The sequence below is a fragment of the Lutra lutra genome, chromosome 11 (assembly GCF_902655055.1).
Source record: "Lutra lutra chromosome 11, mLutLut1.2, whole genome shotgun sequence".
NCBI classification, from domain to species: domain Eukaryota; kingdom Metazoa; phylum Chordata; class Mammalia; order Carnivora; family Mustelidae; genus Lutra; species Lutra lutra.
This window is the reverse complement of record NC_062288.1, coordinates 47342613-47363703: the sequence shown is the minus strand read 5'-3', so window position 1 is coordinate 47363703 and position 21091 is coordinate 47342613. Positions and strand designations below refer to the sequence as shown.

The 21091-nt window shown below is 36.4% G+C and overlaps 1 protein-coding gene and 1 long non-coding RNA gene across 8 annotated transcripts in view; one reads left to right on the top strand and one right to left on the bottom strand.

The window, feature by feature from the left end:
* The window catches only part of ETV1 (ETS variant transcription factor 1), a 103226-nt gene extending 93726 nt beyond the window's left edge, over window positions 1–9500 (top strand). For all 7 annotated transcript variants that reach the window (XM_047695539.1, XM_047695540.1, XM_047695538.1 and 4 more), the window contains 2 exons: window positions 2010–2111; window positions 6674–9500. In XM_047695539.1, the coding sequence (XP_047551495.1) occupies window positions 2010–2111; window positions 6674–6895 (324 nt within the window). In that variant the 3' untranslated portion in view covers window positions 6896–9500. The remainder of the gene's footprint in view (window positions 1–2009; window positions 2112–6673) is intronic.
* On the bottom strand, window positions 706–19972 carry LOC125081093 (uncharacterized). Its single transcript, XR_007121583.1, has 3 exons — window positions 19774–19972; window positions 3265–3516; window positions 706–819 (listed from the first exon to the last, which is right to left on the bottom strand). It is a non-coding gene; the product is annotated as an uncharacterized LOC125081093 (long non-coding RNA).
* Between the last annotated feature and the right edge of the window lie 1119 nt (window positions 19973–21091).

Below are 21091 nucleotides of genomic sequence, written 5' to 3'. Positions count from 1 at the left end.
ATACCCAGTTGTGATTAGAATTAACTGGCATCCTAAAAGTCAGACTGCTTATGGTCTCAAAAAAATCTTCGTTCCCTCCCTAGAGACTTCCACTGGGTTGTCTTTTTTTTTTTTTTTTTAATAGTTGTTCATTGATTTTTACAAGAGAGAGAGCATGCGCAAGCCGGGGGAGAGGCAGAGGGAGAAGCAGACTCTCCGCTGAGCAGGGAGCCCCATGCAGGGCTTGATCCCAACACCCTGGGATCATGACCTCAGCAGAAGGCAGATGCTTAACAACTGAGCCACCCAGGCACCCTCCACAGGGTTGTCTTAAAGTTGGTTGCAAGTATTTTACTTTCTACGTGCACCCTAGTCAATTTCTAGAGGAGAACCATTTATAAATGAAAAGGTATTCAGGAGCACCTGGGTGGCTCAGTGGGTTAAAGCCTCTGCCTTCTGCTCAGGTCAAGATCTCAGGGTCCTGGAATTGAGCCCCACATCAGGCTCTCTGCTCAGCGGGGAGCCTGCTTCCCCCCCTCTCTGTCTCTGCCTGCCTCTCTGCCTACTTGTGATCTCTGTCTGTCAAATAAATAAATAAAAAAGATTTACTAAAGATTTGCTGATGCCCATTGTTAGGTTCTTCAAAAGACATTTTGTTTCGATAGTATGGCTTTCATTTCTTATTGCCACCCTCCCCCTGCACTACTGCTTCAAACACTTACATTAAAATGAACTTTATCTCTGGAAAATTCAGAGCTGCCTGCTGTGGTGACTGGAGGTGTAGTCATGTTCCTGTTACGTCACATCTCTGCTGTACTGATGCATGGGGGCTAAATTACACTGTATCCTCATTCAGGAAATACAAATTAGGGAGGGAGAAAAGAGCAAGGATCAGTATTTTTGACAGAAAAAAACAAACCCCGGGGAAAGGTAATTGCTAATAAAGTGGAGAGCGACGGAACGCTCTCTCTGAAAAGCAATCTATTTTAGGGTATGTGACACAGCAACAACCTGGAATTTCAGAGAAATGAAGAACACTAACCCTATTAGATAATGTTTTTCTTGGGGTTGCCTAGGTATGCATGACAGCTGCAGTTTCTGCTCAGACGAATAAAATATGGAAATTCCTGAGAACCTGAATTTAGCTGCGGTGCTGAAAGCGGGCTACTCGGTTCAGTGTGAGGCTTCAGCCAGCCCCGGGTTGGGGGAGGGGGCAAGTATAAATCGAGGGGGGAGGTTTCCTTGAAAAATTCCGCTGTGCCAGTTAAGTTGCTTCTCCAAGCCCACCGCCTCAGAAGCTCTGAGATTTTTTCACCAAACCACAAAGTGGACATTCTGCTTTAGAGATTTTTGTTTGTGGACTCGTGTTCTTGGTGACCTTTCCCACTTCCTTCTTATTTTTAGTATCCAATTACTGTTCTCTAAATGAATGCTTAATTCCCCAGTTCAGTATTGGTTACAGTTTTATTCTGATGCTGCTTCAGGCAATAAAAATTATTTGCAGTTCAGTTTATGAATTTGTATACTGTTTCCTTTGCTACACATACAATGCCACTTGTTCATTCTTTGGTCTCAAACAGGATATTTTTTTCTCTAGTTTATCATAATCTCAGAAAACACCTTTACAAAGAGATTGCTAAGCTGTTCTTGGTCTATAGGTTTTATCAGAAAAACTAAGGAGAAAAGAGGCAGTATATCTCAGAACGGGAAACTTGCCTCATTTTGGTGAATTGCAGCCTGTTCATTCCCATTGTAAACACATCCCCTTATTTCCATTTAATTTTGTATACAAAACAATAGTGACAAAGAATTCTATTGTGAAGTTTCAGAATGATCACTGCACGCCCAGTTTAAAAGCAAACCAGGACGCAGGAAAATTCAGACCATGATAGCTTTTGCCTCTTTACTTCTGTCTTTAATTTGGATGTGTTTGGAAGATTGGGAAGTAACGGATTAATTCACTAATGTTTTATGAAATATCTTGATAAGGTAATACTTAACACTACAATGTCGTTCTGTATTGGTGGCAGGTGGCCCGGCGTTGGGGCATTCAGAAAAACAGGCCAGCTATGAACTATGATAAACTTAGCCGTTCGCTTCGCTATTATTATGAGAAAGGAATCATGCAAAAGGTGAGCAGCTACAACAGCATTAAAATTCATTGAAATGTTGCACATTAATCTGCATGTCATACTTTAAAAGCCACGTATCATTGCATTGCTGAAGCAAGGTTTTCACTCATTTTAACATATGCTTAGCTCTTGGTTTTGGTATGACAAGCCTTTCTAGTTATAAACTCATGGGTATTATAGACCTATGTAATAATATCTTACAGAAACAAGTAGACTTTCTGGAAGTCCCAACTTTACCGTATTTGGTAAAAAATGTTTCAGTACTAATAGTTCCATATATTCCCAAAGTTGTCAATAGTCTGCTGCATTCTCCACAATTACATAATTTTAAAATGCTTTTGTTTATGGATTCCAATACTAACTGAATTCTTACTTTCACCCTCCTTGTTCTGATTCTTAAAACATTCAGAACATTTCCTTATTCTCCTGCAAAATCTTTTCTTCTTGCCTGAAGTCTTGCCTGGTTTTGCTGGTTGACAGCTTAGCTACCTAAAAACCATTTGCTAAAAATCACAATTTGATATTATTTCATTGGTAAACGAAGTTACATTACATGTATTTTATTTCACACGGGCTTCTCTTAATATTTGAAGGTGGCTTTTTATAAAAAGTTAAGATAAAACAAATGGAATACACATTGAACAAAATATAAAATTCTTGAAGAAGGTAATGAATAAAGAAAAAACATCGGATATTTGTTATTGTTACTCCTTCAGTCTTGTGTGTGTGTTCATTCCAGCTGTCTAGACTGTGAACTGAGTTTATGATTTATCGCTTGTGAACATTACTGTTTTAGTTTTCTTCCTTTGTTCATCGGGTGGACACAAACATAGGTATATATTGCAGATGGTGGCCTATTTTTATACCACTAGAGTTATGCCAAGAAAAACTAGACCAGTAGCTATGTGAAACGTACTAGAATGGAGGAAACAGCATTTTTGAGTTTTTAGACCAAACAGAATCCGTGCTCTGGAGCTTTTCGCCTCAGGAGTTAGAATGCCCAAGATCCTTGAGAGATAAGGCTGAGTTCATTACTCATTTCCTATTTCCCAGAATCTTACCTTCAAGACATAAGCCTTACCTACCGGCCCCACTGTCTTCTCCACCTCATCCCCAGGGTCATTTTTTAATTCCTCCCTTCCTCCTCACCCACCTTTCCCATTTGCAGCCAAATCCTTTCCAACGTGTTCCATTCCTTCCATTTCCGTCACCATCTAGCTGTTTTGGAACCTGTGCAGTGGGCTGGCGCCTTAGGTGCTCAGTTCCCCTGGGCAGTGGTGGTGGTGGGGGGCAGCTGTCAAAGAAAATGCTGGCAGGATTGAGGTCTGCATGCCGCCTTCTCAGTGGATCACCTTTTGGAACAGCTTCCTCTCTTGCTAAATGGTGGTGTTCTTACTTCATAAAGCTGTTGTTGTTAAAATAAATAAAATAAAATAAAATAAGGCAAAACAAACTATTTGCAACTATTTATGTATCACCTAATATAGACTAGAAAAATGTCTGTATGCGACAGAACTTTTGGGGTGTTGCTGCATAATAAAGAAAGCATAGGTTGTTTCATGGTGAAACACACGAAATTAAAATCTACTTCTGACTAGCACAAAAAAGGGAAGGCTTTTTACAATCTTTACAGACATATTTACTCCCTTTCTTCATACGTGTTGAGCCATTTTACTTGCTGCCCTTTGACACACCTGTGACTCCCTCATAGCCTCACTGATAGATAGCGTTCCCTCTGTACAGTGTCTTGCCTTGTGATTTTACCTGGCATTGGTACCATTCTAACAGAGTCCCTCAGAGGGAAACTATGCTGTCCTTAAAAAAAATAAAGAAGTTAAAAAATAAAAACCTATGATGTACAATTTTATATTTCAGTGTGTAGGGGAAATGTTTATATATGTCCACACTTGTTTATAAACTTAAATTATGTATGTATGTGGTATATATTCAGGACAATTAAATGGAAAGATTAGAAATTGAAATAAAAATAATCAAATGGATCTAAACATGTAGAAAAACCCTGCTTATTTTAGTAGTTCTGAAAGAGATAAGAAATGATGGAATTTGGCTTTTAAGAGTGTAGATGTGTGACCTTCTCTTTCAAAACTTAGAAATGCCTAGAGAAATCTATGCACATATTTTAACAGTAGTTATTTGTGGATGATATAATGATAAATCATTATTTCTTTTGATTTAATGTATAATTTTTAACTTTCTGCCAGTTTTTTATGTTACTTCTGAGATTTAAAAAGTTAACATAATTTAAATATCTAATCTTTCAAAGCACAGTTCAAAAGATACTTGCTTGTAAATTCTGATTCATTTCTCCTGTAAAATTCGCGTTTTATCTATCTCAGCATTGTGGTTTGGGTATATTTAATGTACAGCATTTTCTAGATTGTAATTGTATTACTGATAATGAAAGACATTATCTCCCTTGGTAATTATCAGCCCTTGTTCTAAACTCCATGACATTTAACATAGTTCAATAGAGTAGTAGTTCCAAAATTTTTTTTGTAAGAAAAATAGTAGGAAGCTGTGAGTTAAGACAGACTCCTTAAGAGATTTTATAATCTTGACTGGATGCTGTACATTTTAATTCCCCACAGTGATTTATGAAATCATTTCTAATTATAACCAATAGCAACAGGTTGGATAAAAAAGCAACCAGTAGCCTAAAGCAAATACCTCTTTTTTTGCAGCTCCAAACAAAACAAAGCAGATTATTAAATGCTCTAAAGTATGCAAGCCATTTATTTTTTTTTCTCAAAATGCTTTGAAAAAAGAAAAAAAGGAAAACTAGGATTTTATGTCTTAGCTTTGTTTCTGATATTGCATGTTTTTACTTTTATGGCAGTTTCTCCTTCATGAACTTAATTTCCTTTTTATAAGGGCCTAAAGTAAATAAATTTACACCAGCTTCTCTGTTTGCTTTGCAATGTACTGGAGACTTCCATCTCAGTTTTACAGGAGGCTTTCCAAAGGAGCCGTTCCCACTTCTGTTTCCTAAAAAAGGGGAACTGAGGACTGATTTAAGAAACATGTCTAAGTGTTCACTGTTTTCAAACCTAGGAATATTCAGATTATTTGGGATCTCTAAATTGGTTCCTCTTACAAGGTAAAACATCCAGGACAAAACAGAGTTCTAAATCTTGAGTCCAGAAGAGTAGCTCTCTTTGGTGGTTGATTCTTATTTTCCAAACATGTACAGATAGTTTATAAACCAAGAACTTAACATTCTCCTTCTACACAAAACAACTAGCAGTCCCCCCCCCTTTTTTTTTGATACATAGGAACTGAGAGGCATTGAATAATTTTCACCTTTCTAAAATTACTAATCTCTTCATATATGTGAAGATTTACCTCAATGTCTATACAAAGAATTGTGTTCATACACACACCCCCTGCCACTCTCCACCCCCAACCCACCCCTGCTTTTTTGAGAGCCTCAGTTTTATCTATTAATGGAGGGGGGTTTGCATATTTGTTTCACTCAATTGTTTATAATTTCCTAGAGAAACATTAGTCTTCAAAATTTAAGGTTGGGACATGTCATTCCCTACAAATTATGCTACTTCTCCTTTATTTCAGGCAGCTGTCACATTTCTTTTTCTCATTTCCTCCCTATGCATTGTATATTTTAAATTCCCTTCACTTTTTTACACCTCTTACTTCAATTTGACACTTTACACACATCCTTAACTTCTGCCTAATGCATCTTGCCTTCATTTTTAAAAGTGATGTATCCAGGATAATGCTGTCCTCTTGATCCATCTTTCATTTAAATAAGGCTATGCATCTTTTGTTTTTTTAGATGAGAATACACAATGCCAAAAAAAAAAAAAAAAGAAAAGAAAAGAAAAGAAAAAAAGAAACAAACCAGTTCACCCTGTGAACCAGTGAGTCATAGTCTAACCTTATTAGGAACCCAGAACATTTTTCTTTTAAGATTTGGAAGTTTAGGTTTTCTACAGTTTCAGAAATGTAATATTAAGAGGGAGACACTCACCTTAAAGGTCCAGTTTTTTTTTATAAATATATTACAATTTAAAGCAAAAAACAAAAAAAGGAAAAAAAATTTCAATGTGAGATGCCTGCATGAAATCTTTGATCCACCCCCAAACACACAAATAACAGTGTAAATTTACCTTTATAGTAAAACGACCAAACTACTAAGCTTTCTAGCTGTGCCTGGAATTAATATAATTACTACTCAAGGTCAATCATTACTCAAGGTCGCATTTCCTTCTATTGAACTGAAGTTTATTCCACAAAGTAAGGGCATTTTTTTTTTTCCTTTTATGGATATCTGCTAACACTTGGCTGCTTTCTGACGTATTAAACCATGTTTTTGTTCTTTTCTTTCCCTGCTCTTTCCCATATGGGGGTGATGAAAATTGTGGTTCTTCTGAAGTTAATTGACATAAAAACTTATGTCTGCTTCAGTGTACCACATAGCGATTCACTGTTTCTATGTATCATGACACGATCACCCAGGTATGCTTAGTTAGCATCCCTCACCATACATAAGGATGGATTTTTCTCTTCCCTGTTTTCATCAGGTGGCCGGAGAGAGATATGTCTACAAATTTGTGTGCGATCCGGAAGCTCTGTTCTCCATGGCCTTCCCAGATAATCAGCGCCCACTGCTGAAGACAGACATGGAACGTCACATCAATGAAGAGGACACGGTGCCTCTGTCTCACTTTGACGAGAGCATGGCCTACATGCCCGAAGGGGGCTGCTGCAACCCCCACCCCTACAACGAAGGCTATGTGTATTAATGCAAGGGACAGTCACGCAGGGCCTCTTCTCGCTTCTTCTCTTTCTGCAGGTTGCGGAGAATCTCTTGAGTTCTCTTCAATCTTTGTTTGATTTTTGTTATTTGTATTTTATTTTTAAATAATAATACACAAAAAGGGGCTTTCCTGTTGCATTATTCTATGGTCTGCCATGGACTGCGCACTTTATTTGAGGGTGGGAGGGAGTAATCTAAACATTTATTCTGTGTAACAGGAAGATAATGGGTGAATGGGTCGGGGAACATGGGGTTTACTTTTTACTTAGGCTTGGGATGGGGTCTTACAGGTTTTACGTATGATGAAGCTATATCATGTTTATTTGATTTCATAACAACATAAGAAAATGTTCATTTTCTCTGGGTATCTATGGTACAGTTAATTCACATTGTGTAAATATCCACTTGGAGACTATTTGCCTTGGGCATTTCCCCCTATCACTTCTGAGTCTCTGCAAGGTGTACAAAAAAACAAACAAAAACAAAAAAACTAAAAAACAAGAAAAAACAAAAAAAACTACTGTAAATGGCAATTTAATTGTTAGAAATGACTGGTTTTGCACCTGTTGTAAAAAGGTATTTAGAGATCGCATTTGCTGTTTTTTGTTTTGTTTTGCTTTCTATCCGACTCACAGAGGATAACCATAAAATGGGTCTTTCTCTCTGAAGTTGAGTGATCACCATGACTGTAAATGAGGGGCACAAATTTTGGACTCTGGCTCCAAACTGAGTCACAGGCCAGTAGCATTCCGTGTACCTGGTGCCACCTTGCTGTTCAGACACATATCATACTGTTCGTTTAAGTATTTTGAAGCCCATTTCAGTTAAATAATGATATGTCATGGTCCTTTGAGATCTTCATTTAAATGTTAAATCTGGGATCACAATGAAGCAAAAAAAAAAAATCTCACTTCCTTCAGTACATAAAGAAACATTTAATCGATAAGAATTAACTGTACTAAATCACATATTACGCTGTTCTAAATACAGCAAGCACTCCTTAAGAAAAATATCCAATACACTAAATAGGTACTATAGTAATTTTTAGACATGGTACCCGTTGATATGCATTTAAACCTTTTACTGCTGTGTTATGTTGATAACATATATAAATATTAGATAATGCTAATGCTTCTGCTGCTGTCTTTTCTGTAATATTATCTTTCATGCTGAATTTACTATGACCATTTATAAGCAATGCAGTTAACTACAGATAGCATTTCAGGACAAAATAGATGACTCAAACCATTTATTGCTTAAAAAATAGCTTACGCCATGCTATGCTCTAAGCAGCTTTAATGCACATTGACAAATGAAGAGTAAGCTTCAGCTTGCTAAGGGAAACTGTGGAAACTTTTGTAACTTTTGGTGAAATAGAAAATTATTTACAAATTGTCAAAGACTCCAAGGAAGTTGCTGTATGACATAGTGCTGGCACTGATATTCATCTTGTTTTGGACACTTGTGTAAATGTGTTTGGATTGTTTGAAAGAAGACTTAAAGATGTAAAGTTTCAAAGATTTTTGTTTTGTTTGTGTTTGGCATTTGGAGAAAATATTGAAAGCAAGATAAGTTGTCTCATTGACCTAGGACAAAAAAAAAAGTGAATGGTGTTATGATATCTTTGAATAGCTTGCTAAACCATTCAAAAAAGAAGCCTGAATTTTGCTCAGTCCATCAATATCCCAGAGGAACAACATTTTTTAAGCACCTAGAGTGAAATGTTAAGAAGAAAAAATCCTAAACACAAAGCCAAAATGAACCTATTAAAGCATTTCTTGACGAGCACAGGAAAGATTGTCGAAAGATGATTTCCTGGCTACCCGTTTTCCAGCGTGGCACAGATCACATCTCGTGTATCTAAATTGAACAGTTATTGGGAAACCCACATGCATAATCAACACTACTCATATTTAATCCTACAAAAAGGCCTATTTTTAATTTCAGCATATGTATGTAACCTGTGATTTCAATGATTGTTTCTGCATATACATTATATATCATTTGGCCCATTATGGGCTAATAATTATGCCTTAAAAATGAGAACTTTTCCCCACCACTATGCTCATGTGGCCATTTACAGCACTTAGAGTAAAAACAAATTTTAAAATATTCAACTGAAGATTTATTGGAAAGAGTATTAACATATTTGAAGGAATTGAAGGAGAAATTAAAAGTGGGTCTTTAAAATACCATCTAAATAAAATTGTATTGAGGATTCTTTTTCCCCCCCTTTTTTTTCTTTTTTCTTTTTAAAATTCTCATTCTAATTTCCCATTGGGAAAGAATTCTGCCATGAGCTATCTTAAGGGATCAGAGGAAGAACTGGTATTAATTATATATTTAAGGACAAACTTTTTCTGCTTAAGGTAGTGACTCACAAAACAAAATGAGTAATTGGCCAACATTAAGGATATTTCCAGTACAGAAGGGTTCAAAACATTGCATTATAAACTCTTCGGAAATGTATTCTAAGGTTTTTCTTTTTCTTTTTTTTTTTTTTTTTAAGTTCTGTTTTTATTCTAGTTTTTGTTCACTTGTGTTTTTATTTTCAGATAGATTAATAAATCTGGCAGCTGATTTCTGCAAGATTCTCGTGTTTTGAATTTCTAATTGAATTGGCTACTCAAACATAGTTAATTAAAAATATAACATTTTCCTCCAGCTTGGTAAAATAAACTAAAAGAAACATCTCCCCTAATGTTTGCTGCCTCTTGATGATGACATGCTTTACTCAAGAGACTGATTCCAACAAAGAATCAAAGAATATTATATCCTGAATAACTAATGAAAAATGACTTTTCATAAGTTATGCCTATGAAGAATGCTGAAAAATAAAAATCCACAAAGCTAACAGTGTAGAGCAGTTCTCTCAAATCCTAGAAGGATCTTTGAGGTCATTTATTTGAACCTCCTTTGTACAGATTGTTTTAACTTCTTGTAGCTGCTGTAACAAAGTTAATAGTCTGAAGCTACACAAATGTATCCTTTTGTAGTCCTGAAGATCAGAAATCCAAAATGAGTCTAAAGGTGCTAAAATCAAAGAGTGTGTGTAGGGCTTGTTCCTTCCCAAGGCTCCAGGGGAGAATCCCATTCTAACTTCTTCCACTTTTAGAGGCTGCTGACATTTCTGGCTCCCTGCTCCCCGCTCCTGGCTTCATCACTCCAACCTCTGTTTTTGTGGTCACATCCTTTTGTCTGCTAAAGTCTAATCTTCCTTTCCCTACCTCTTCTAAGGACATTTGTGATTGCCTTTAAGGTACCCCCGGGATAATCTCTCCCTCTCAAGATCTTTAACTTGATCATATGTTCAAAATCAGTCTCATTCACAGATTCCCAGGATCAGGACATGGCTGGGGGGTGAGGGGCGGTGGGGTGCGCGTGAGGAGGGTGCTGTTATTCATTCTGTCATGTAGTTAAAGACAGGAATGAAAACACTGATTGGTTTCCACTTGGTCAAAAAAAGTTCTATTGATGGAGATAGGATTAGAAGTTACTGAAGAACACTTTTGTTTGCCATTGTAATAGTTTTACTTCCCAGAAATGGTACTGAAAGCATTCTTTTAAAGTTCAGCTGTTCCACTAAAGCATCTGGTAATCGCATCAAGCGTTTACATGATTTAATAACCCCTCATGTAAATATTATGTAATGAGAGAAAAAAAGTAAGGTGTGATAATTACAGAGTACTAGCACAGTTAATTCTGTTGTCCAAGCCAGAGTTATATTTTTTAAATAAATTTCTTTTTGTGCTAGTATGACTTGTTACTGTATGATCTTAACGTCTGCAAAGGATCATTATTTTTTAGGCAACAATTATAGAATATGTCTGTTGTCAAAAGAACAATTCTAAAATATGAGTCAACTTATCTTTATATGACAAGGACAGAAATCTTTTACCCACTATTATAGCATTTAACTAGGTCATGGGAGTTTCTAAAATGAGTTTCTTGGTCTATCAGCCAACACTTTCCAGAGCTTATAATGACAAAACATTAGAGAGAAGGTCATTTGAATGTTTTGTACTGGGTATCTTAAAAGAGAAAAAGTAAAATTTAAAATCAGTGAGTGAGCTACTTTCCTGTTGTAGTTTGACATGAAGAAGGGGAAATAGACTTGTTAAAAAAAAAATAAAGAAGGAAATTGGGTCAAAATAATAAAAGGAAATTAAAAAGCCTATTGAGCATATTAAGCAGTTGTGATAAAAATTTCGTAATAGGGGCGCCTGGGTGGCTCAGTGGGTTAAAGCCTCTGCCTTCGGCTCAGGTCATGATCCCAGACTCCTGGGATCGAGCCCCGCATCGGGCTCTCTGCTAAGCAGGGAGCCTGCTTCCCTTCCTCTCTCTCTGCCTATCTCTCTGCCTACTTGTGATCTCTGTCAAATAAATAAATAAAATTGAAAAAAAAAAATTTCATAATAGCCAAGATTCCAGAAGATAATCAGTGTTGGACATGATATTGAGGAATTTGGCCTAATACTCAGAACTGAACTAGTATTTTCACGTTTTAACTTTAGTGTTTTTTTTTTTTCTTTTTAACATATGGCTCATTTAGAAAGATTTATTTATAAAAAAAATTATAGGGGTGCCTGGGTGGCTCAGTGGGTTAAAGCCTCTGCCTTCAGCTCAGTCATGATCTCAGGGTCCTGGGATGGAGCCCCGCTGGGGCTCTCTGCTCAGCAGAGAGCCTGCTTCCCTTCCTCTTTCTCTCTGCCTGCCTCTCTGCCTACTTGTGATCTCTCTCTCTGTCAAATAAATAAATAAAATCTTTTAAAAAATTATAGAAAAATATAGTTTAAGAATAGAGTGGACACCTTTATAGAAGTAATGATGATTTTAGAATGTTAAATGGTATATAATATAGATATGGTTTAGGAATTCATATGTAGGGTAGGATTTTTTTGTTTTGTTTTTGTTTTCATTCCGCGTGTAGACTCCAGTATTCTTATTTACTTCCATTTGAAAGTGATATTTATATTTCTATGGGGAATACATTTTTAATTCACCTGAGTGTATTGAAATTATAGTTTGAGAAAACAGGCTATGAAATTTGTGATTATAGCAAATTAAATATGCTCAAAATTTAAATCTAAAATAAAAGTCCAGAAACTGAAAGTATTATCATGATCACTCTGGATGGTGGCACATCTCAAACTGATAAAGGTTGCCTAACTTTTTGACTTGCTTCTAACCATCTGAATCATTTTAATCATTTGATGTATGACCAAGGCACTTGAGTAACCTGCTACCCTTCCCCCACTTCCAACGTACCATTCTCTTTGCCATAAGTTAGGTCCCAGGACACCTGATAAATGTTTGTCTAGTTTTATGTTCTAATCTCTTATAATACATTGTTTCACTTAATCCTTTAAGCAACTATATCGGGAAGAAATTTGGAGGAGCCTATCTAAATTATTTCGGTGACTGCCACGTACCAGACAGCACGTATGCTTCTATCACTCATTGGCTTTGTGGAGGAGAAGCTGAGGCTCATGGCAAAACAAAAATGTCCTTGTGTCAAGATGTCATGTGGTCACAGGCAAATTCATAAACTCTACTTTTTTTTTTTTCCTGTAACATGGACCTAACTACTTTCTTGATCTAAATTTCTAATGACTTAAAAATGTATGTAACAATGATTCACATTTTGCTGAAACACAGTCTTACTTAAAACATTTCTTTAACCATTTTTGAATAGTCTTTATAGAAAAATCTGACAAAGAAATCAAGTGCTATTTAAACACAGCCAACATCAAACTATGATTTTTTTTTTCTAAGTCTTTAAGCATTTAGAAATCAAAATGATTGAAGTACCACTTTGTTGGTGGTGGTGTTTTTGTTTTTGTTTTTCTCCTACTGGAGAAGGATATAGCTTAATGCTACCAAAAGAGACAGATGTACTGATAAAATTCGTCAGAAAGTTGTAAACACTGCCCCCATGATTTATGCTATTAGACATGACTTCTGAAAGTAATAGATTTTCCAGAAAACTTTTAAGGCACAGTAAATTTGAATTTACATGATTCAGAAGAAGCAACAGATTTTTAAATTAGAAAGTGGGACTAAAAGCATAGAAACTATTTGATGAGGAAATCTTGATTTTTTTTAAATGTCACATTACTGCAAAGGGGACTGTGACATCTTATATACATTTTAATTTTCTAAATAGCTAGTAAAAATACTTGTCCTATAGTGTAACATGAATTTAACTGGAGGAAGAAAAATGTGGAGGAAAAAATGAGAGAAAAAAAAAACGCAGGTGGCACTGCTTTTTAAATTACAATTTAAAATGCTAGCCTACTTTTACTACTGCAGGAGTATTTTACTTTATACTTAATCATAAATATTAATTTTTTGTTTTAAAATGTGGTATAATATATATAACATAAAACTTGACATTTTAATCATTTTTAAGCATGTGATTCAGTAGCATTAATTACATGCAGAATGTTTTGTGACCATCACCACTATTTCTAAAACATCTAGATCCTTTTATTAGAATATTATTAAAAATATCACAGGACATACTTTGTTATATATAAGAATTAAAAAGGTAAAAAATGCAGCTTTTTTTGCTCTCTAATAATTCACATTACTTGTAGTTTCTTCATTAATAGGTTGTTCTTGGTTTTACCCTGTAGTTTAATGGCTTTATTAAAGAAAGAAAGAAACATTATACAAAAACACTATGTCTACAAAGCCCCGATTATTGTTGCAGGGAGAGAAGTTCATTTAGATAACCAGCTTATTGGCTGTTTTGAAAATAACTCCGTTATGTAGGTGTATGTTAACAAATAAAAAAGTCCCTTTACACAATCCATGTCAAGCAGTGAACTGCTGTTTTGCATTCGTGTTTTTTAAATTCGAAGTGACAGATTTGATTAACATCATAAAAACACAAACATACCAAAGGTTTGCTTAAACTCTTGAGGAGTGGTAATTTCAGATATATATGTATATATATATATATACATACATATATATATATTTAAGTTCATAAACATACTGGATTAAATAATATTTAATTAATTAAACGAGGCTGTCAAGATAAAACGGGCATCTCTCTACCACTCTCTTACCATATTCTTAAGTCTAATTATTAAGAACTTTCTAAATGAAAAGAAATTGAATATTTTTCTCTGACTTGGCAGATTTCTTATAGATTCCTCTCAAAATCTATTCCTTGCATTATGGTACTCAAAAACATATATTAAGGTGGCTTGTTTAGAATCATTCGCTTATGGAGTAAATTTTTGCTTCATTATTGAAAGGGTAGCATGTGAAGAGATAATCTATTATTATATTTAATTTTTTCTTAGATATATACCAGACATAAATGTGATACATTCCAATTTTGTTTGTTGATTTTTACTTGTTTCATGAATAGCTTGTAAATAGTAAGTGTTACAAATAACACACAAAATTGCCATTCTAATTATTTTGCATGCTTACTCCTGAAATTCAGTATCAAGGAAATTATGAAATGGAATCAACTGAAAAATGACTTCTTCCGCACAATTTGCCGTTATTTTCACAAAAAAGTTGTGATTATGTAGAAACCCTGAGGCAGTATTTCTAAAACCAAAGCAAGGAGAAAAATGAAAATAAATGTTTGGATAATTTAGATCCCAAAGGAAAAGTACACTGCACACTGATTTATTCATTGAGTGAATATTAATTCATTCATATTAGAACAGACTTGAGATTATTCATTCCAACTTGCTCTATGTTGGGAAATCCATTGATTTAATCTCTCAAAATCCCCTGATGTGAATCTTCCACAAATTGGTATTAAACACTGCTATAAAATCAGTTGATTGTGTACTTTCTGCAAATTAAATGTCCTATTCCATAGGTAGACCATATGGAATATACAACAGATTTATAAAAAGTGATCTCTGCACTCAAACTAAGGAAGACTAACCCATGTAAATCTAACACACACACACAGAATGATATGATGTGGTGTATCAGTTGGGCTGAAATAGTCTATCATTTAATGCACAGACTCTGTGCAAAAGGAATATGGTAAAGAAGTGGCCTAAAGAATGTTAGTGACAGTGGGAAGGAGGGATGCTTTTCTTTTTAAATATAATTAGTGTGTAAATTCAATCCTGCCTATTACCATAAAATGAAGCATTTAATTAATCACTAAGCGTAATGTGGCCCATAAAGCAGGAGGATGGTCAAAATTTACAAATCAAGGCAGGGCAGACTGCTGACTGTAACTTCTCAACTGCCTTTATCCTGAACATCTTGATTAAAAATGTTTAGCGAATGCCCACTCGCTGTGTACGTGTACACACTGGGATCTGTCACTGTGTCTAAAAGGGTCATAGTATTAGTTATGATTGATGGTTTGATGGTTCCAAGCAATGATAACCAACTGATGAGGTGCTTTTCAAACCCAAGAGTCCCCATTTTGTGCATGCTGTAAGTTTCCTTGTTACCCACCCTGACAAATGTCCCCTGTCCCCAACCTACCACTGATAGTTTAAAAGGTCAATAGAGATGAATAAAGAGTCTTCTAACACGGAGTTATTTCCAGTCTTTGATGCATTCCCTCAAGTTGCAGTGGGAGTAACTGCTTTATAGCAGAGAACTCGTAGGTGGATACCTGATTAAGAATCCCTGGATACTGGGTTAGTCCCCATTTGCCTGGAACAATTTACTTACTGAATCTGCATATTATTTAACAGTGCCCACTTTTCACTCTCAAACTCTGGAAAATAACTTCGCTCTTTTCCTATAGATGAGAAGGCCTGATTAGAATGCTCTTTTTGGGTTGCCTCGCACGATGACTTTTTCTGATTGAATCATCACACCATCCCTCCCAGACAGATATACTTGAGGTAATCTTTCCTGGACCCCATAAAATTAACCCCCCTCCCCCCTATATCTGTGGTGACTCATAATATTTATCAAAACATTATTTATATTCCAGTATCTTCTATTTTATCAATCCAGGAATGGTAGAAGTTTACAAGCATTCGGGACATAGGCATCTATATAAGTATCTGTGGGGCTGAGCTGGACAGATTTTAAGGTTTATGAACTTTAGATATGTCCTCATGAAAATGAATGTGCTGCGGCTCTACCTGTTTTAAGTGGAAAAGGAGCTTAGTAGAAGGATAGTTAAACATCAAAACCAATAGATATGAAAGAGAACTTAGGTTTTTTTAAAAAAAAAAACAACTCTAGTAGCAAGAAATAACGATTAATCTTTTCATGTCACCATTACTGAAATCAATTATTAAAAAACTATCTTCTCATGTGAACACCACTTAAGATTCAGAGCCCAGGAGAGAAAACTCAAGAGTTGGCCCTTGGTTTCTGTCCTTACTCCTTGCCTGTAAAAAGGGCGCAGAGTCTTTCTTCTGGCCCCATCAAACCCTTGTGCAATTGATAAGAAGTAATTCCCTCAAGTCATCTACCATAAAAAGAAACAGAATTGCCTGCTGGGTGTCCAGTGTTTCACAGCCCCCAATATTATCGTTCACCTTCTGCATGGGAAAACTGCTGAATATAGAATGTCCTTTTTGTTCTTCCCTTTCCTTCAAGAGCTCTTTGATTCCTACAGGAACTTAAAGGCTGCTCATGTGGTATACATGGGCATAAAAGCAGTGATTAGAAAGAAATGGGAATGTTTACCAAGTTCTTGAAAAGTATAATCTAAGAGGAATAATGATGAGAACAAAATAATACGGATACAGGGCAGGTAGTCTATGGTTTGGCTAGGCTACCATAACAGAATAGCACAGACAGGGTAGTTGAAGCAGCAGAAATTTTGTGTCAAGTTCTGGAGACTGGGAGTTTAAAATCAAGGTGATAGCAGGGTTGGTACTTTCCAAAGGGCAGATCTGTTCCAGGACTCTCTCCTTGGCTTACGGTTCACCTTTTCCCCCTGTATCTCTTCACATTGTCTTCCCTCTGCTTCTGCCCCTTCATCCAATTTCTTCTTTTCAGAAAGATGTCAGTCATATTCAATTAGGGCTCACCTTCATGACCTCAATTTAATTCACATCTGTGAAAACCATATCTCCAAATAAGATTGCATTCCAAAGAACTGCAATTAGCACACCACTTACCTCTTTTTTGGGGGGGGGGGGATTCAATTCAGTACATAGCAAATATTTAAGTTATGGTCAAGTGAAATGGAAAGAATCCATTAGAATGAAATAATTCTCATCCGTTGAGTATGAGATTCAGACTTAAGAGTTAAATGACAACTCTTTACCCATATCATGAATGATATGGGTAAAGACAATTGCATAAATATAACCAAGGCATTGCCCTTTATTCTCAAAGATGTTTGAAATAAATTATATTCTCATCATAGTGTTCTTGTCTCTCCCCCAGTTGCCACCTTCCTTGAAAGATGCTACAGGAAAATGGGACTAAAGGGATTGCTTACATAATAAATTGAATGAAAATCTAATCTGAAAATGTAGGGATAATAAATGGGAAAAACAAGCAATGGAAAAGCAAAAAAAGAAAAATGGTGCTGTAAAAGAACTGGTATGTTCTTGCTGTTCTCTGCTGTTTAGGACCTAGAAACTAACTATGTGCCAGGAGAAAAATCTATAAACAAAAAACACTATAGACTTTTTCTGAGCTGAAATGAGAAGTTAGATGAGGAAATTTGCATTGAGCACTACTTATCATTTAAGCACCATTGAGCAACAAGCAGCATGGGTTTACACAGAACAAATCATGCCAAACAAATCTGATTGCTTTTTTTTTTTATTGAATTACAAGATTAGTGGATGAATGCAATGTGGGAAATGTAATACATTTGGATTTTAGCAAAACATTTGATATAGCATCTCATGAACTAAAAAATGAATTCAAATAGTCAGGAATATTAACCCCGATGTAAGGAGTGGAAATTAAATGAAGGATTGCAAAGAAAAAGAAGTAATAAGGTGATATGGCAGCTTGGGAACACATCATTATAAGGTGCTACAGTGATCACAGGATTTATTCAGTACATATTAACATTCACACAGCTTTCTCAGGCTCGATAAAAAGAAACGGAATAAATGATACAGCACACACCCCATGATTTAGGACAATGTATACAATCGATGCAGATTTAGGGGAAGGAGAAAATAGATTTGACCTCAAACACTTTTGTTGCTTTTGAAATCAGTTACTTATGTCCCTGGATCATTTAATTCACTTAGTGTTCTAAGATTCTGTCCCGATCCTGTCATTTGATCTTTTTTCTGTGTCTCAGGACGAGCCAGTGCTTTGTCACCTAATCTGCCTGGTTTTAAACAAAAGAACCACCAAGAAGCTAGCGCAGACTCTCTTAGTCATCTGACTCTTCAGCATTCAGGAGACTTGAATTCTCCCATGGTGTGTGGACCTCAAGATAGAAACTGCCCTCAAGGTGCAAGTTAACTACGACACCTAATTAAATCAATAGAAAGGACTAGAAGCATTGCAGTGAAATTCACAGCTGATACTGAGTTGGGAAGTACTGCTAAAAGCAGGGAGGCCAGTAAGATGACAGTGGGGTCCTGCCCCAGCTGAGAAATGCTTATGGCAAATGCAAAGCACACAGGTGAGTAGGCAAGGGGAAAAGTCAGCAGTAAGGCTGGAAGTTGCAACAAAGCTACAGGGAACAGCAACACGCACGTGAGTTTGCCACATCAGCCCTCCCCCAAGAGCTGTAACGTGCTGTTGGATCTAATAGGTGGGTTTGAAAAAGATTCATCAGTTTCTGAATACAGTGCTAAAGTCCCTTCTGGAAGACTGAATGTATCCCCTTTGGAAACATCGTTTTCTAGGATAATAAGAAGGTACAGAGGGAAATCATAGTCTAGCCACAAAAAAATTGGCTATCAAGTGCCAGGATAGGCTCATGGTGAAGGATCAGGATGTGTACAGTATTGTTCAAAGGGGAAGGGATGATCACATTTGTCCGCAGACGTGTAACATCTGTTAAGGGAAGTAGCAAAAGCGAATAAATACTTTTATAAGGGGCAGGAAAACACCCAACTGGAAAAATAAAAAAGATAATAAATAAATTTATGGCCCCATTAGTACAAATGAAGATCCTGAGAGGGGGAGACACTCTATGTCTGAGAAATAGTCTTCAAATTTCACTCTTTGATAAAAGAACTGATTTAAGAATATGTTGTAAAATTAGAAATGCAATGGCTTCTTGAACAAGGTTTTGTGAGGAATATCAGAATACTTGTGACAAACAGATTAAATAATCTATTTGAAGAAAAATTCATATTCTAATGTACCCACCCACTTTTCATTTATCCATTAAAAACTTAACTATTGAATCTGCATGTTTCTCTCTCTCACCCTCCCTCCCTTGTCTGTCTGTCTTTCCTTTTTTTTCTTCTTTCTCTCTTTTCCTTCCTTTTCGTTCGTTCGTTCATTCCTCCCTCCCTCCCTCCCCTCCTCCCCCCTCCATCCATCTCTCTCTTTCTCCCTCCCTCCTCCTCTCTCTCTCCCTTTCTTTCATTTCCTTCCTCCCTCCCTCCCTCCCTCCCACTCACCCACCCTTCCTTCCTTCTTTCCTTTCCTTTCCTTTCCTTTCGTTTCCTTTCCTTTAATATAATTAACCTGCATGTTTTTAGGTATTTTGTGTGGTCCAGTGCTCTCCACCAGAGCAGTGTTGGAGATTTGGGCCACATAGTTCCTGAGCAAGATTTTCATGAACTGTAGGATGTGTAGCATCTGGAACCCCCAAGGCACCACATGACAGTGAGACCTCTGGTAACCATAACAGCCAAACACCAACACACCCCTACACACACACACACACACACACACACATATTTCTAAGTGCCTCTAATATAACCCCCACCCCCCAAAAGCTCAAAAAAATTTAAGCACACTCACCATAACTATCCCAATGGTTAAGGTTTCCACATTCAGGTTTATTGCTATACTTGCTTAGGAACTCACAGGTGCTTGTCATTGTTCAAGGATCCAATATCTGAAGAGCCTTGTGCCAACCAGCTTATTCCAGATTGTGTTAAGCAGCTTACATAAAGTTTCTTTCTCTCTCTACATGCCCACTATGGGTCAGCTACAGTCCTGCTTCCGAATTCCTACCAATGGTGAAGTCGCAAGCCAGAACTTTGACGGTTGTTACGGCATAGAGACAAAGAACGTGGTAACCATCAGCTGGTTCTTGGAGCTTCTGCTCTGAACTTACACTAGAACTTCCGTTAATAGTCACTGTCCAAAGAATGTCACTTAGCCATTCTTGAGTTCCAGAAAGTGGGAATATATAACCTTTCTGCATGGAGGGATGTTTAATATGAGTAAACACACTACCATCGCTCCTTACTATTCTTTTTGAATTTCAAGGAAAATAATGAAATTTATCATAAAGTTTCCCACAGTGGAAGTGACACCTTTAAAGGAGATGAAAGTTACTACACTGATATTCATAGTAAGAAATGTGGGAAAACATGGAACAGAACTGCTTTGTTTTCCAGAGACAGTAGATTAAAATCACTATACTAGAAACTATCTCACTGGCTTTCCTGTTATTGTTACCGAGGTATTTGTTTTGCTGTGTTTATAAAACATGTAATTTGTAATTACTTCAGCACACTTATTGAACCAGCTCTGGAGATGACAAAAAAATGAAGAAGACACAGCTCTTTCTCTTGAGGAACTCACAGTCTAGGAGGTAAGAAAGAAACAGATCACTGACTATAATTCAGTATGTGAAATTTTGTATTATAAATATCTAATAAGTATTTGAGTACAGTTATGAGAGCAGTTAATCTTTCCTGAATGTGAATATGGAGACATCTTTATAGATGAAATGATGTATGACCCAAGCACATAAATTTGGTGGACAATTTCAGGTAGATAATAGGGAATGGCTGGTGAGAGGAAAAAGAGACAGAAAGAAAGAAAATGTGGGACTGTCTGAATCTTCTGGGAAACATTCTTAAGACATGCACTTCAGTCTCCCAGCTCCCAGCAACGCACCAAAAGAGCTGGGGCATGCTCTTTCACACAGAGCTTCCAAGGTGATTGTACCCTCACCGTGGATGAACACCACAACCATTCCATGTTTTCACCTACTGAAACTAGGTTCTTTAACAGTAGGGTAGGATCACTTGTGTTGTTGTGTTTTTTGTTTGTTTGTTATTTAAAGATTTTATTTATTCAACAGACAGGGATCAAAAGTAGGCAG